The 14,522-nt window shown below is 41.8% G+C and overlaps 2 protein-coding genes and 1 non-coding gene across 3 annotated transcripts; 1 reads left to right on the top strand and 2 right to left on the bottom strand.

Moving 5' to 3' along the window:
- The first annotated feature begins 6,132 nt into the window (after positions 1-6,132).
- On the top strand, positions 6,133-6,204 carry TRNAM-CAU (transfer RNA methionine (anticodon CAU)). The gene has a single exon. It is a non-coding gene; the product is annotated as a tRNA-Met (tRNA).
- Positions 6,205-6,516: 312 nt separating this feature from the next.
- On the bottom strand, positions 6,517-10,498 carry LOC127764674 (probable dolichyl pyrophosphate Glc1Man9GlcNAc2 alpha-1,3-glucosyltransferase). Its single transcript, XM_052289583.1, has 4 exons — positions 9,701-10,498; positions 9,221-9,427; positions 8,888-9,125; positions 6,517-7,746 (listed from the first exon to the last, which is right to left on the bottom strand). The coding sequence occupies exons 1-4, from the start codon at positions 10,442-10,444 to the stop codon at positions 7,379-7,381; spliced, it is 1,557 nt and encodes a 518-aa protein (XP_052145543.1). The 5' UTR covers positions 10,445-10,498; the 3' UTR covers positions 6,517-7,378.
- A 769-nt stretch (positions 10,499-11,267) lies between these two features.
- Positions 11,268-14,154, bottom strand: LOC127762632 (probable pectinesterase 8). The gene is made up of 6 exons (XM_052287111.1): positions 14,116-14,154; positions 12,431-12,576; positions 12,173-12,341; positions 11,879-12,085; positions 11,531-11,775; positions 11,268-11,439 (listed from the first exon to the last, which is right to left on the bottom strand). Exons 1-6 carry the CDS (start codon positions 14,152-14,154, stop codon positions 11,268-11,270), a joined length of 978 nt encoding a protein of 325 aa, XP_052143071.1.
- Positions 14,155-14,522: the final 368 nt, after the last annotated feature.

Below are 14,522 nucleotides of genomic sequence, written 5' to 3'. Positions count from 1 at the left end.
AACCAACCGATCTATACAAAATGTTTTAGCGCGCGAGATTAGTTGCCCATGATGTCTCTCGTACATGCACTCCACTAGTTCCACCGCTATGTACAGTGCGTGCTTCATGTAGAAGTTGATGATGGAATTTAATTTGTCAACGAATTCTCGCAGAAAACCTTTACTACAGTACTCTCTACTACTCCTTAGCTAGTAGTAACAGTGGAAGTTGGTGCAACGGCTGCATGTACTCGCACGGTCACACTGCACGCACGGGGCCACGAGGATTTAACGGCGCCCTGGCATTAACCGGCTCGCCGCCTGCACGGACGTCGTTCGACCCAATCTCCCGACAGCTAGCTTTTACAGCAAAACGAAGCACAATATTACGCCACAATGTCAAGAACGGCAAATCCGATCGGGTTGGGTCCTCATGGCGTTGTGCGAATCAAGGAGCACCGGACGCGCGCGCATGCAGAGCTAGCTCCTCTCTCTCCGTCCTAAAATAAGTGCAGTTTTAGCACTGTTCACATCCAATGTTTAACCGTTTGTCTTATTTGAAAAAATAATATGATTAGTATTTTTATTATTATTACATGATAAAACATGAATAGTACTTTATGTGTGATTATTTTTTTTAAATTTTTTCAAATGAGACGGATGGTCAAAACGCTAAACACGAATATCTATAGCTGTATTTATTTTAGGACGGAGGTAGTACAAGCGAGACGACCATCGCATTCAGGGCCGAGGAGGTCACGAGGAGTCATCAGGAGAATAGTGTGGTGTGGTGTGGTGGTAGCGGTATGGAGGAGGCAGGCTGCTTGCACGTACTGAACACTCGTGCGATGAGTGGTAAGTGGTGGGGTGGAGCACACTGCACATCCACAAATATAAGGAGGAAGTACAATATAATAGGTCTTAACCCGCCTCTTTTATATAACAACTGTCTTAAATATATGGTGCAAACCACAACCTAGATAAAAACTTATGTGACCCCAAGTGAAAAGACGTTTAATTTTTTTAGAAAAATCACACATATAGATAATAAGGTGATGTTACAATGACGTAAATAATTTGTCTAAACTTGACTTTATTTGTGAGATATAAAAGTAGTAATATATCTCAGACACAAAGTTAAGTTCGGACACGAATTTTACATAATTGTGTTACATCATCTCATCCATTTATGTGATTATTTTGAATGGATTTAGACTACTTTTTTTATTAGTGTTTACACAAATTTTCACCTAAATTGAGTTTCCACCACATATTTACCCCTTTATCACCGATATTTCTTGCTTGATCTGCATCAGAGGCAATAGCTAGTCTTCTATCCACATAAGTAGAGACAACTATCGATCTAATGTGCTCATGTCTTTAGCTATACCCTCTTAACGAGTGAGCATAAATTCCGCGTGACCAACGACAGCTAGAGCTATACCAGCTCACCAGCTATGAACGGTGGTGACGATCTGCCTAAGTAGAAACTAGGAAGAAGGATCACATACTGATGCAACGATTCAATTCTCCTTACTAAGCGGAAAAAGGTGTAATCTTTAATGATTGAAATACACGTTCACATCGTTGTTATAAGATTTAATTTATTTGAGGTGGTTATAATTATCTTTGAACAATTACTGGAGGCTAGAAAAAACAAGTCCATTCTAGCTAAATAAGTTAATTAAGGAGAAGCAGAGAAACATAATTTTAAAACATGGAAAAACCCATTGGCTTTAACTAAATCATAAAATTTAGGGCTTGTCTAGACTAAAGTCAATTTTTAACCTACCAAAAGTTTGGCAACTTCAATAGTATTGTATGTATGTTTGGTTGATGTCAAATTTTATCTTAGTACAATGCCGAAATTTACCAAGTTTTTGGCACAAGCAATATTTTGGTAAGAAAAACATTTGCTTCAAGCCAACTAACCCTTAGAGCATCTTCAACATCCTCTCCAAATCTGACTCTTCAAATATCCATTTGGCCAGCTTGTCAAAAAATTAGAGAGCCAAATCTATCTTTCACTCCAACAATATGCCTATTACACTCTCCAATATGATATTGGGTCCTACATGTCACTCTCTATTTACTTCTTTCTCCCTCATCTTTCCGCTCCCCTCGACACAACAGCATGTGGCGTGGCCGACGGCAACGAGGTGGCCGAGGCGAGATGAAGCGCCGTGGTGTTGTGGGTGGCGGGAATCAATGAGGGGCGGGCAAGCAGACAATAGATCGGACCGAGTGCACTATTGCTAGTGGCCGGTGGAAAGGGCTGGTGACACACCTCAATGTGGGCAACCACGCTCCGCCTCCCAAACTTCCCTGACTCCTCCCATCAACCCCAACGTTGTGTGCTCCCCTACAGTGCCACTGACGAGATCATGCATCTCCTCTTTCTCTCCCCCTTTTTGGGTAGCACTGGTGGCGGAAATCGGCGTCGAGAACAGGAGACGACCCTCCAGACAACGGCGATGGCGTGCAACAATGGATGGCTGTCACAGCGGAGGGACTCGAGACGATAACGGAGACGTCCACAGTGAATGGCGGAACTCTAGACGATGAAGGTGACGATGGTGTGGCCAGAGCGAATGGTGACCCTAACGACGACAATGATGATCGCAACATGTACTCAATCTGGGTGCAGTGACGGAGAGTGTGTGGGGACAAAGAGACAAGGAGGGAATTGAAACAAAATTGGCGGGCATGGGGTCCACGATTGGTAAATCAGTTTTGACTAGCCGCCCACAGGGAGGAGGAATGAGGCGGCTTGGCCATGGGTTGGCTAGGCCGGCTCGGCTCGGTTGGGACGTGTGCCTAGCTGGGCCTTTAGCTCGGCTGGAGGAGAGAAGTGGTGTAAGTTTAGCCAAGCCATTCGGTTGACAAGGCTGTTAGAGTTCATTTTTTTTCATAATTGTTAAATTTTAGCTTGGGAATGAGATAGCCATATTGTTTGCGATGCTCTTAACTAAGACTTTTTTAAGGGTAGTGTCTCTCCTAATATATATACACTTAAAGACATGCATGCGATGATCTCACCAAAATTTTATTAAACTGTAATATGCATAATTATTCATAATTACTCAACATGATTTAAATTCTAGGTAGAGTCATGCACCAGAACTCTCACCCCACACCACCAGCCGCTTTCCCAGTTTGCATCGGTCTGGTCCATGCTGATGCTTATGCATGCATGGCTGCTTCCATATCTCCGGCCCGCTGTTTCATCGTTGCTTGCACGAGTCGTGGCGGCACTACCAACCCGCTTGTTCCGCGGTCTAAATATGTGTTTTTGAAGGACGTACGGTGACCTAATGATGCAACATAATTAAAGAAACACTACACATGTAACTAGCTCTCTCTGATGTTACACGCACATTATTATTTGGTTTTTAGAGTAGTACGTTGGGTCAGCTTAGGTCTACTGAAAGTAAATTTATACGCATGTGATGTGTGTCCCAGGGACCGTGTTTCGTCTCTATCACTTTTGTACCACCAACCTTGCCATTTGTGCAGAAAAATCAAGTCTACTTTGTCTCAGATCCCTGGGGTTTAGGGTGGATCTATATGCAGGTTAATTACATAAGTTACGGTTCTTGAGAAGCTGAGATGCCTTGAGACACACTACAGCCTTGTTCTTTCTCCTACCAATCCCGTGGAGACCGGCCGTCCAAAGTAAGCAATGACTAGTAGCAGCCATCAAATCACAGCTATTTGTCTCAAGCACAAGAACAAACAAGAATAGATTAATTGTGACTTGGTCTAGTTTAATCCATCAATGCCATGGGGCAATGGAACCGGGAGGAGTTCAGGAATATTGTAGCTGCAGGTTCTTCTCCTATATAGGTACTTAAAAATATATACATGGGCTAGGAGACTTGGTGTTTCTTTAATTTCTTCTCATGTTGCTTGCAAAGTGTCCTAGGGATTGAGGATAGAGGTGATACGAAACACCTTCGTTTGTTGCATGATCGAGAGTAGCCAATTGTTTTATAGGAGCTATTAACGGTCAAAAATTGTTGCTATCGATGGCAGCAAAACTAGCCGCTCGCTGGTAGTAGTAATAAATAGTCAGAGATAATGAGATATACTCCATGGAGACAGGCTTTGAAAAAAGCAAGCAGAGATCATGCACCCTGGCTGCCTGTTGGCCTAAAATATCAATGGAAAAAACACAAATTTGGAACTGAACATGTCACTTGATTACTAGCTATACTATATTGTATTTTCTAGCCTAATCCAGAAACTCCTGAAGTGTCATTTGATTTGATTATCAGTTGGCTGCCTGTTATTCAGGGGGTAAATTTTTTGTTAGTTCTGGACCAAGTACTTCAGTTTAAAGTTTGTTCTCTTGTGTGATTTCTTATGTGCAACCATCTGAGGTGGGACTAGGGAAGGTGTTAGCAAGTAGCATCACCTGATTACCCCACTGCAAAAGTGTTCTTTTCCAATATTTACACGGGACCTGGCTGAACCACTGTCATTCAACAGTTCAGTTCTACCCTTTACACTTGGATAGCAAAACTGCAAGAAGATGGAACTGTTTACCACTTTTGATATGGAGCCAATGCAAGTAAAGCACAATCCCTGCATGCAAGTTGCAACAGATGCCATGTGGATTCCTGGTGCATGCCCAATCTTAAGGCTGCAGTTCTTGTGCAGGCATTCAGATTCAGGCAAGCAGGCAGTGATTTGGTGCTGAAACTGATGAGCTCTTCTTGTTCGGCTGCACCTACCATGCCTAGTCATGACTCATGAGATCGCCTTGTCCCTCTTCTCATTTGCTCATCCCTGATGCCATATTGCCATGATGAGCGTGAGGAGCAAGCTGCCTTGCCGCCTTCTTTGCTCTGTCGCCTTTTGATTCCTCTATCTCATCAAGACTATGATGTCATGATGAGAATTGACAAGAAGAATCAACGATCCATATGATACTCGAACAAAAATATCACTGCTCTGGTTATCGCCTTTCTCCTTTCTCCTATCCAATGAGGGAAGAAGACTATAAAAGTGTCTGAAACCGAATCCAATAGTAGTAGTCTTTCATTCTGCAGAATGATCCACCCTGCTTCGTCGTGGTTATTCTAACTCAATCAACCTGAAACGTTGACAGACAGGAACGTCAGAACGTGTTTACATGGCATTCCGATAATCAAATCCGGGTTAGGTTCAGTGTAAACCCAGAAGTCTTTCCATTAGATTATCCGATTCTTGACCCATAAGCACAGAATTTTATCCTAAGCTGACATGGTAACAGCTTCATGGATGGTGATTAATTTGCTGAGGTGCACCCGGCCAACGCGGCTTAGGCAATAACCTGACACATAAGTACATAACCAAAATTACACTCATTAACAAACACATAATCACACGTGATATTACCTTTTTCAAATTGAAAATAAATACAGTCGTAATCAGAAATCTCCATCTGTATTGAGCTAGTACAGGTTCCGTAGAAGGGGTAGATACAAATCCGGGTGATGTCTCATGTGACCTACCTCCCTTCCATTCCATGACATCACAGCTAGCTCATACAAGAGCTTTCATACGTTTGGATCGACATGGAAAATTAAGGGACCATGGTTGACTATACCTTGCGTTGTTACATGTGGCTGGTCCATGCAAGTTATGCAGGTGAAAACCATCGCTAACTAAAGGCAAAAAAGGAGTCAAACTTGTCTGCAACTTGCTGTTCACCAAGAACATGCATAGTATATCGTAATCCGATCGAAAGCAGAAAGAGGAAATTTGAGTTCTTTATAAGTTTTTTTTCTTCTGAGTTCTGACAACTGGAAAGTAAAAATATTAGCAGCAAGTGACACAGGTGATCGACGTTACGCAAGGTTTGGGGCCAAAAGGAGCCGACGTTTCGTTTCGCTTTGCCTTTTCCTTCTCGTTTTTTCTTTTGTGCCGTGGACACCAAGCTTGATCGAGGCTTGTACGAGAATGCTGTTTGATGCTGCAACCAAGAGATTAACTTGTAGACTGTCAGAGTGTATCGTGTTAAGTCTTACTGAATACTGAGAATTATTTGTCGTTGTTATTCTACCTGCGTGGCTGTATGAGTAGTTTCTTAGTTTTTGGGCCGTCCTGGTCAAGGCCCATTAATATTTTCTACATCTAATAAGTTTGTGAAAGAATCTTACCAACAACATCAGAGTGGCGCAGCGGAAGCGTGGTGGGCCCATAACCCACAGGTCCCAGGATCGAAACCTGGCTCTGATAATTTAGTTGAGCTATTTTTCTTTTTTAAACTTTCTCGGTTTTTGTTTTGCATCTACTGTTTTAAACTTTTGTTTTTCTTTAAACTTTTTCGGTTTTTATTTTTGCATCTATTTGGTTTTTATTTTGCATCTACTGTTTTAAACTTTATCCTTTTTGGTTTTGCTTCCGTTTTTATTTAGACTTTTTCGGTTTTTATTTTTGCATCTATTTGGTTTTTATTTTGCATCTACAGTTTCAAACTTTCTGCTTTTTGGTTTTTATCTTGCATCTACTGTTTTAATCTTGCATCTACTATTTTAAGCTTTCTCGGTTTTTACTTTGCATCTACTGTTTTAAACTTTCTACTTTTTGGTTTTTATTTGCATCTACTGTTTTAAACTTTCTCGGTTTTTATTTTGCATCTAATCCAGTGCTCTCTCTCTTTTTTAATCCAGTTGCTTACGTGTCCGGTTCAATTGCAACGGGACTCTGCAACTCGGGCTGTAGCCTCTTAAGAGAACAAAAGAATATCTTCTTTTATCACACCGAATGCACTTATGGTATGGTAGATAACTCCGACCACAGGGTCCATCAAACAGCAAGCAACAAATTTCGGTGATACATCGTGATTGGAATGTGTTTTCAACAAGTGATGTTCAAGTATGATGCAACACCAGTAGTAAAATCAGGGAGGCCAATGGATACCTTATTGCATTCCAGAAAAATGGAAAAGAAAGACAGTAATCATCTCCATGGTCATCGTACAATCAGCAGAGCACGTTCCAGAATTATCAGAAGAAGAAAAAGACCAACCCATGAAGAATGGATTGGTACAAGCAGCTCCATACAAAAGAATACATTACATCACGAAAAGGTTACTCCAAAAATTGCCAACACACTGTAGAACTGAATGTGTCAACATATGAATGATGTTCCCAGTAGTAATTTGGGGAGAGAACGATGGCATAATGCAATGGTCAAGAGGGGTGAGTTATCACAAGAGGTTTACATCTCCGAAAATTGCCATCACGCTGTACAACTGAATGTGTTAACATGTTCCCACCCCAGTAGCAACTTGGGGTGGGAAAGATGGCCTAATGCAATGGTCAAGAGGGGTGAGTTATCACAAATTAGTGCGAGGCTGGGTTCCCAGCAAGGCAAAGCAGCATGCTCGTGTTGCTAACCAGAGACCATATTAGTGCCTGACAATCCATGCGAGTTGCCACATCCATGAGTACATCATTCCGACACCACAGTAGAGTGACACCATTATGAGAGGTAGGAAAGGAAATCTGCTGCCAAATACATAGTGGTGGAATACTTGAGACCATAATTCTATAGCAACAATTCCTAAAAGATAGCTAAAACTGATCCACCCAATGAAGCTATTTTTCCTGACCACGCTGCTTGATTCATTTACTTTCTTCCCTTCTTGAGGAGATTTTGCAGCAAAATGGGAAGAAAATCCTACCCACATGAGGGTAGCATAGGTCAACAGAAGCATAACCTTTATAGGATATTCTTGGTTCTCAAACAACAATGGGAACAATGAATAACATGAAACTGCAAAACGAAAAAATGTATGTCAAAGCAAAACAAACAATATATAATCAGCACTTCATAAGTCATTGTTAAACTGATAGTTCAGGTTGTCTTGAGGCAAAATTACACGAAATTTTGCTCCAGTTGCTACCATAGCATGACACAATGAGTTATTAAAATATAGTTATGAAATGGTGTTCAACTCCAACTGTCCAACAAGTTAGCAAACTAAGAAATGGCAGGATATTACAGCAATAGCTCATTATACATGTTAAGCAGTATGTGACTATGTGTCTCCATAGTGAACAGATTTTACGTAAGTGAAAGTGCAGAACAGATGAACGCCACTGGTTCATCAAAATACAATTTCAGTTATAAAAATAAGAAAAACTGCACGCCATTTTCATTATTAAAGCTAGAAGTACTATGGTTTGCAGCAGTGGACTATACCACTATAAATACTACCTCCGTCCAAAATATAATAATTTTTGGCTATGAATCTGGACACACAATTGTCTAGATTCATAGCTAAAAATGCTTACATGTTGGGACGGAGGGAGTACAAAACAATGTTGTATCACATGGTTGGCTTTTCCCTTTTTCCCCATTTTCTTGGTCAGTGTGCAAAAGATGGTGTCTGTTCCGAATAGTTTAATTAGGTATTTTCTATTGGCTTAGGTCTTGAACCATCACCTGATATGAGTTATTCACATGGTAACCAGTACCCCAATGCTTTCTAACTCTTTTTTTGTGAATATAGTACTCCCTCCATTTCAGAATGTAAGATATTTGGTTTTGTCCTAAGTCAAACTTTTCCAAGTTTATAGAAAAATGTAATAATATTTAGAACACTAAATTAATTTCATTAAATCCTCCATTGAATATATTTTTAATAATATATTTGTTTGGTGTTTAAAAATGTTGCTACGCTTTTTTTTATAAAAAAAACTTGGTCAAACTTGAAGAAGTTTGACTTACGACAAAACCAAAACATCTTACAGTCTGAAACAAAGGGAGTATGTATTATGGTGAAAGCAGTGTATCAATCAGAAAGAGATGTTTTTCTAAGAAAATTGTGAAACAGTAGGTATTACAGTAAAAGCAAGTAGGAGTTTAAGCAAGAGTTAACGGTGACTCAACTGACTCAAAGTCTCAAACATACCTATTGACAACACAAAATAATGCTTCGCGTCCTCCAAGCTATCCATGGCAATTAGGGCAAGCGGAATAGTGAAATGGAGTGATGCCTTCTCATGTACATGCCATCCAAACATAAACCCACATGTAGTTGCATATGACACCCATCTAATAATGTGCCTTGGCTGGGGTTTAGAGAATGCTTTCATAAGGCAAGGAGACATAGCAAGTATGACCAATAAAAATGTAGTTATTGGAGTGACCTGCAATCCGTAAGTTCACTAAAACAAATTATTAAACCATTGAGATAGCCATTCTCCCTTGGAAATATATAAGAATTCATAGTGGTAGAGAGAACCTTGGGAAGAACAGCAAAAGGAGACGAATTACCAACAAGCCCCCCGGTAAATGAAGCTTCAGGTATCTGGATGTTGAAGCCTAGTCTTCTAAGAAGAAACGCGAGGATCTTGTCAAGTAAAATGTAGAATACCCAAAAATTTGGCGCCCAATAAGCATGGCACAGGCCTCGACCAAAGGGAAACAACCGGTTAAAGAGCTGTTGCATCTGCAAGATTATTTGTTGCAATGAGTATGACAATATTGTGCCAATTATGCAACCTACGTGCACAAACTGATAGGGAACTACTTAATTATAAACTTCACCGATCTTCTAATTCTGAACACTTGATGAATTACAGGAAAAATCCTGAAATCCTCTCAAGAAATAATTTCCTACTTTTAAGTGAACTGATGATTACAGATGGATTACAGTATCTAAACAAAAAAAAAACATACCAATTCGTCCATTCCAAAGGTAAATTAACCGAGCAAAACTCACCTGCCCATAGTACAGGAAGGGCACAAATGCAGCAGCAAACACAGCAGCCACACCAGCCCCCATCAGCACCAGCCTTCCCAATCCCCTCACCACACCCCGGCCACAGCAATAATGCCGGAAAATATACACGAAGTAGACCGGCGCCGCCACTAGGAACAGGTGCTTCGAGCACAGCAGAGCAGCAAAAACGACTCCGCCGGCGAGATCCCTCCCCTGCTCAAGGAAGTGCAGCGACAGCAGCAGCAGCCCCATCAGGAACCCGTTGTACTGGAAGTGTACGTGGTCCACGGCGAGCAGCGCCGGCGACCAGAGGACGAGCGCGAGGGAGAGGAACGGCCGCCGCCGCCGCCGCGTGAGCGCGTCCGTGGCCAGCAGGAGGACGGAGGCGAGGAGGAGGAGGAGGTCGGAGAAGGCGACGGTGAGGCGGAGGTAGAGGAGGTAGGCGAAGGAGGGCGGCGCGTCGGGGACGGGGAGGAAGACGAGGGAGGCGTCGACGAGGGGCGCCGGGAGGGCGAGGAGGCGGGAGAAGTAGGCGAAGAAGGGCGGGTAGTCGAGCGTCCACTGCGACGAGGCGTCGGTGTACCACCGCCGCGCGGGGAGGGCGTGGGTGAGGGCGAGCCAGTAGCGGTGCACGTCGAAGTCGGTGGAGTGGTAGGTGGGGACGAGCAGGAGCTTGACGCATGTGGCGGCGGCGAAGGCCCAGGCCGCCGCCCGCGCCGGGGAGGTGGCGGCGGCGGCCGCCATTGGGGACGAGTAGATCTGGTGATCTTCAGAGAGGGGTTGCGTTTCGGGTGGTTGCGGTGATGAGACTTTCAGAAAATTCGTAACTTTAGGGCTGTTTGGTTTCCATAACTTATTCTAAATCCTGTCATATCAGATGTTTGGACACTAATTTAGAGTATTAAATATACACTAATTATAAAATTCATTCCATGAGCTTGGACTAACTCGCGATACGAATCTTTTGAGTCTAATTACGCCATGATTTTGACAATGTGATGCTACAGTAAACTTTTAATAATTATGAATTAATTAGGCTTAAAAAATTCGTCTCACGGATTAGCTCTTATTTATGAAATTAGTTTTTTTATTAGTCCATGTTTAATACTCTAAATTAGCGTCCAAACATCCGATGTGATATGGGCTAAAAAGTTTTAGCCCCATCTAAACACCCCATTTGTGGTAGTACACAGGATCGTTACTGGTTACTCATTTTCATTTATCGCCAAATTGTGAGTAAATAAGTAATCCCTCTTTCGAAATGTTTACACCGTTGACTTTTTAAGTACGTGTTTAACCATTCATCTTATTTAAAAAATTTAAATAATTATTTATTTTTTTCATATCATTTGATTCATTGTTAAATATACTTTCATGTATTTTATATATTTCACAAATTTTTTTTAATAAGACGAACGGTTAAACATGTGCTAAAAAGTTAACGGTGTCAAATATTTTGAAGCAGAGGGAGTACTCTGGATACCAGATATATACATATTAGTAGTACTAAACAACCGTGTTAAGTACAAAGAATTGCACACCCGCCATTATTTACATGGTATTGTACTCAATTAACTATAAGAGAATCGTTGAACGGTTTTAACCAGCCATCCGCGTCCACGTAGGAAGCGTCCAGGTATATCTGCGCCTGCTGCTCCGTCAGCGGTTTGGCATACGGTACTCTACCGGTCATGTTGGCGCCCACACCCGTACACATGTATTCACCGTAGAACACCGTGCTGTTAAAACAAATAATACAGTAGTATACATGTTTAGAAACATACAGCTAATATAAAATGAAACGGAAGTAGTAGTAGAAAGAATACGTACGCATCTCGCTGCGGGTCGTCCCAGTCGCTCCAACCCTCCGGCACAATGATACCGGGCATGTCCGTGTGCGCGAAGACCACGCGGGAGTAGGGCCTCCATGCACGGCCCAATAAAATCAGCCCACTGCCGGTGATGCGACAATTGACAAAGGCAAAGCCCGTGTCATCGGCCGCGTATTCACGGCCTTGTGCACATATTGCACCGTTGATCCCATCGCCTGTAGCTACCGAGTTCAAAATACACTTCTGAAAAACGCATAGAAACTTGGTTAGATGCATGGCAGGTTTGTTACTCACTCAATGAAAATAAAACGTAACTAGAACCATCGAAGATTTGTGTGGTACGTACCTCATAAAATGATCTGCCGTTGCCAAAGATAAAATCAATCGAACCTTCAATAAAACAATCACTAAAGTAATGACGGCCTAAATCATCAAATAATGTATCTTGGTAGCTATACATGCCGCAACCCCAAAACGCTGCTTGATCACCTGAAACTCTAATTGCTACAGCCTGTCCGTCACGATCACCCGGCTTTGGAGCCGGGGATGCATTCTACACAGAATGAATCAGTAGATAAACTAAACCCTTCTGCCGTATACATAATTAAGCAAATTAAGTTTTGTGAGCACAAGAACATACCTTAAAACTGATGTTGTTCGTTACAAATCCTGTAGCAAAAACATCAACGGTGGCGCTGTAAAATGTGCCTGTATTTTTTGCGCTATTGTTCCAAACGATGATCGTCGACTCAAAACCTTGTCCTTGGAGTGTTACATTAGGCTTTGAAAAGTTCACTGTCACCTTTTCACTGTGCAAAAGAAAGTGTACAGCCCTTAAACAATGCATGAATGTATCCAGCAGAATTAGCAGTCCAATAAATTAATGCAAAACACTTACATGTATGTGCCGGAGTTGATCCAAACGACACTTCTTGTCAAGCTATTTTCGGGAATCGCATCGACGGCTGATTGCACACAGCTGAAGTTGCAGCATCCATTTGAATCAACGCAATAAATAGATAAAGCAGCTGCATCACTAGGAGGCTGGAAATTAGCACATGGGTTATTCCTAACCGAAGAATCAGTGAAAACAGGTAAGCAGAGTATAGCAACTATAACAACTATGCAACACACTCTAGCAGAACGTATTGACCCATCGGATATAAATAAAGATCATATCGGCTGAATCTCTAGTGTATACTTGTATGAACCCTTTTGCCTCACGATATCGATTAAGCTCAAGGCTAGATATGTGCCATCCTCTAATAGCTCAATCATTCACTCGAACCTGTTGATAGATTATATAACTTGTGATTGACTCCTCAATCACCTTTGGCATGGTTCATGCACTTCCATAATCTACAACATCGAGGGGGCCCAGAGATATCTCTCCATAGGAGGGGCAAATCCCATCTTGATTATTCATATCCCACTACATGTTTCATAGCATACCTGAAAACTACTTTTATAACTACCAATTACGGAGTAGCGTTTAGCAGTCCCTAAGTAAGCTACTACGCATGTTGAGAACCATGATAATATTAGGTCTAAGGATTCAACACCAACACTCAATGAGATCACTGATGACACAACACATATGGCTCTTGCAGTGTCTCATGTTGGGTCTACCCAACAACATGTTCACCAACATGTGTCCACATTATTAATTTGGTATTTCTATACCATGATCCATGAGACATAATCATCAATTAATACATGTGTTGATCATATAAACATATTTGTTCCACATATGATATTTGATCAGGGATCCTTTAGAAATAGTAACAAACAACATAAAGAGTCTCATGAAAGAATCACATATTCATTAACCAATAAGGAGTTATCTATTTCAAGGAACAATGTCGGATAAATATGTAAACATAGTATGTGATACAATCATCTCTATGATTGCCTCTAGGGCATATCACTAACATAAAGTAGAGACAGAAAGTGTGTTACACGCCATAGAGAACAAGTGGTATGGTCTTGGTGTCTTTTTTCTTAGAGAACAGATGGTGTTGGTGTTGGTGTTATGCGTGGAAGGTTTTTATAAGTGAAACATTGGATGAAAAAAAAAACAACGTTAACTTGCAGGCATGCTAAACAGCCATTGCTTCATTTTTGTTCGATCCCGTAGCCCGATATGAGAAATCAAGCCGTGAAAGTAAGATAGTATTGCATATACTTAAGAAGTAAGATCACATTAGGTTGTTCACCGGCCAATTCCCTCGAAAATAAAAATTGTTCACCGCCCATGACCATATATATATATATAGCATGTTCAGGTCTGCATCTTCTTCCCAATTACTTGATGATGCATATCTTCAGCCTGTGGCGTCAAATCTTACTAAATTAACTGAAGAAGTAGGAGAAGCCGGTGGCGTATACTAAAATATAACCTATACGTGGAACTTGCTTGATCATGTCCATCAGCCGTCCAGCATCTCGTCTTACTAAATCAGCACGAAGAAGCATAACAGGAGAAGGCGAGTGGGCGAGTGGCAATCCCACATAATCCATAATCGCATCGCAAGGGCTCGTGCGCGCCCATGGCACGTGTTGTCTTGGTTCACTACAACGTACACTCTTTGTCATCACGTTGGTGTGATCCATACCACCCATAGCCTCATCTCTCCTGCCGTGTTTTCAGAACAAAGTGTTTGTTAGTAGTAGACGGCAATGGGAGTCCGATTCCAATCTGAAAGACCACGGATCAATCCATGGTGCACTTCTTCCTCCCGAGCGCGCGCCCTTTGCTAGCACTTCTTCAAAAATTGACGGTGCAGGTTGGGCCTTCCGGGCCTTGAGGAGAGAATTGGTTTTCCGTTCGGTCCCTTCCTCATTTACACGTGCGCCAGAATTTCAAGGGGCAGCCCAGCTTTGGATTTCCTTGTCTCGTCCACAGCTGCTGAACAGTCGTGCATCTTTCTTTCTATCTTTCTTTGAAAAACCATGTATTTATTTATTTAAAGAAGTTCAGAAGAACAATA

This window comes from Oryza glaberrima, chromosome 2 (assembly GCF_000147395.1).
Source record: "Oryza glaberrima chromosome 2, OglaRS2, whole genome shotgun sequence".
NCBI classification, from domain to species: Eukaryota; Viridiplantae; Streptophyta; class Magnoliopsida; order Poales; family Poaceae; genus Oryza; species Oryza glaberrima.
The sequence above is the reverse complement of the archived record's forward strand: the minus strand, read 5'-3'. Positions and strand labels throughout refer to the sequence as shown.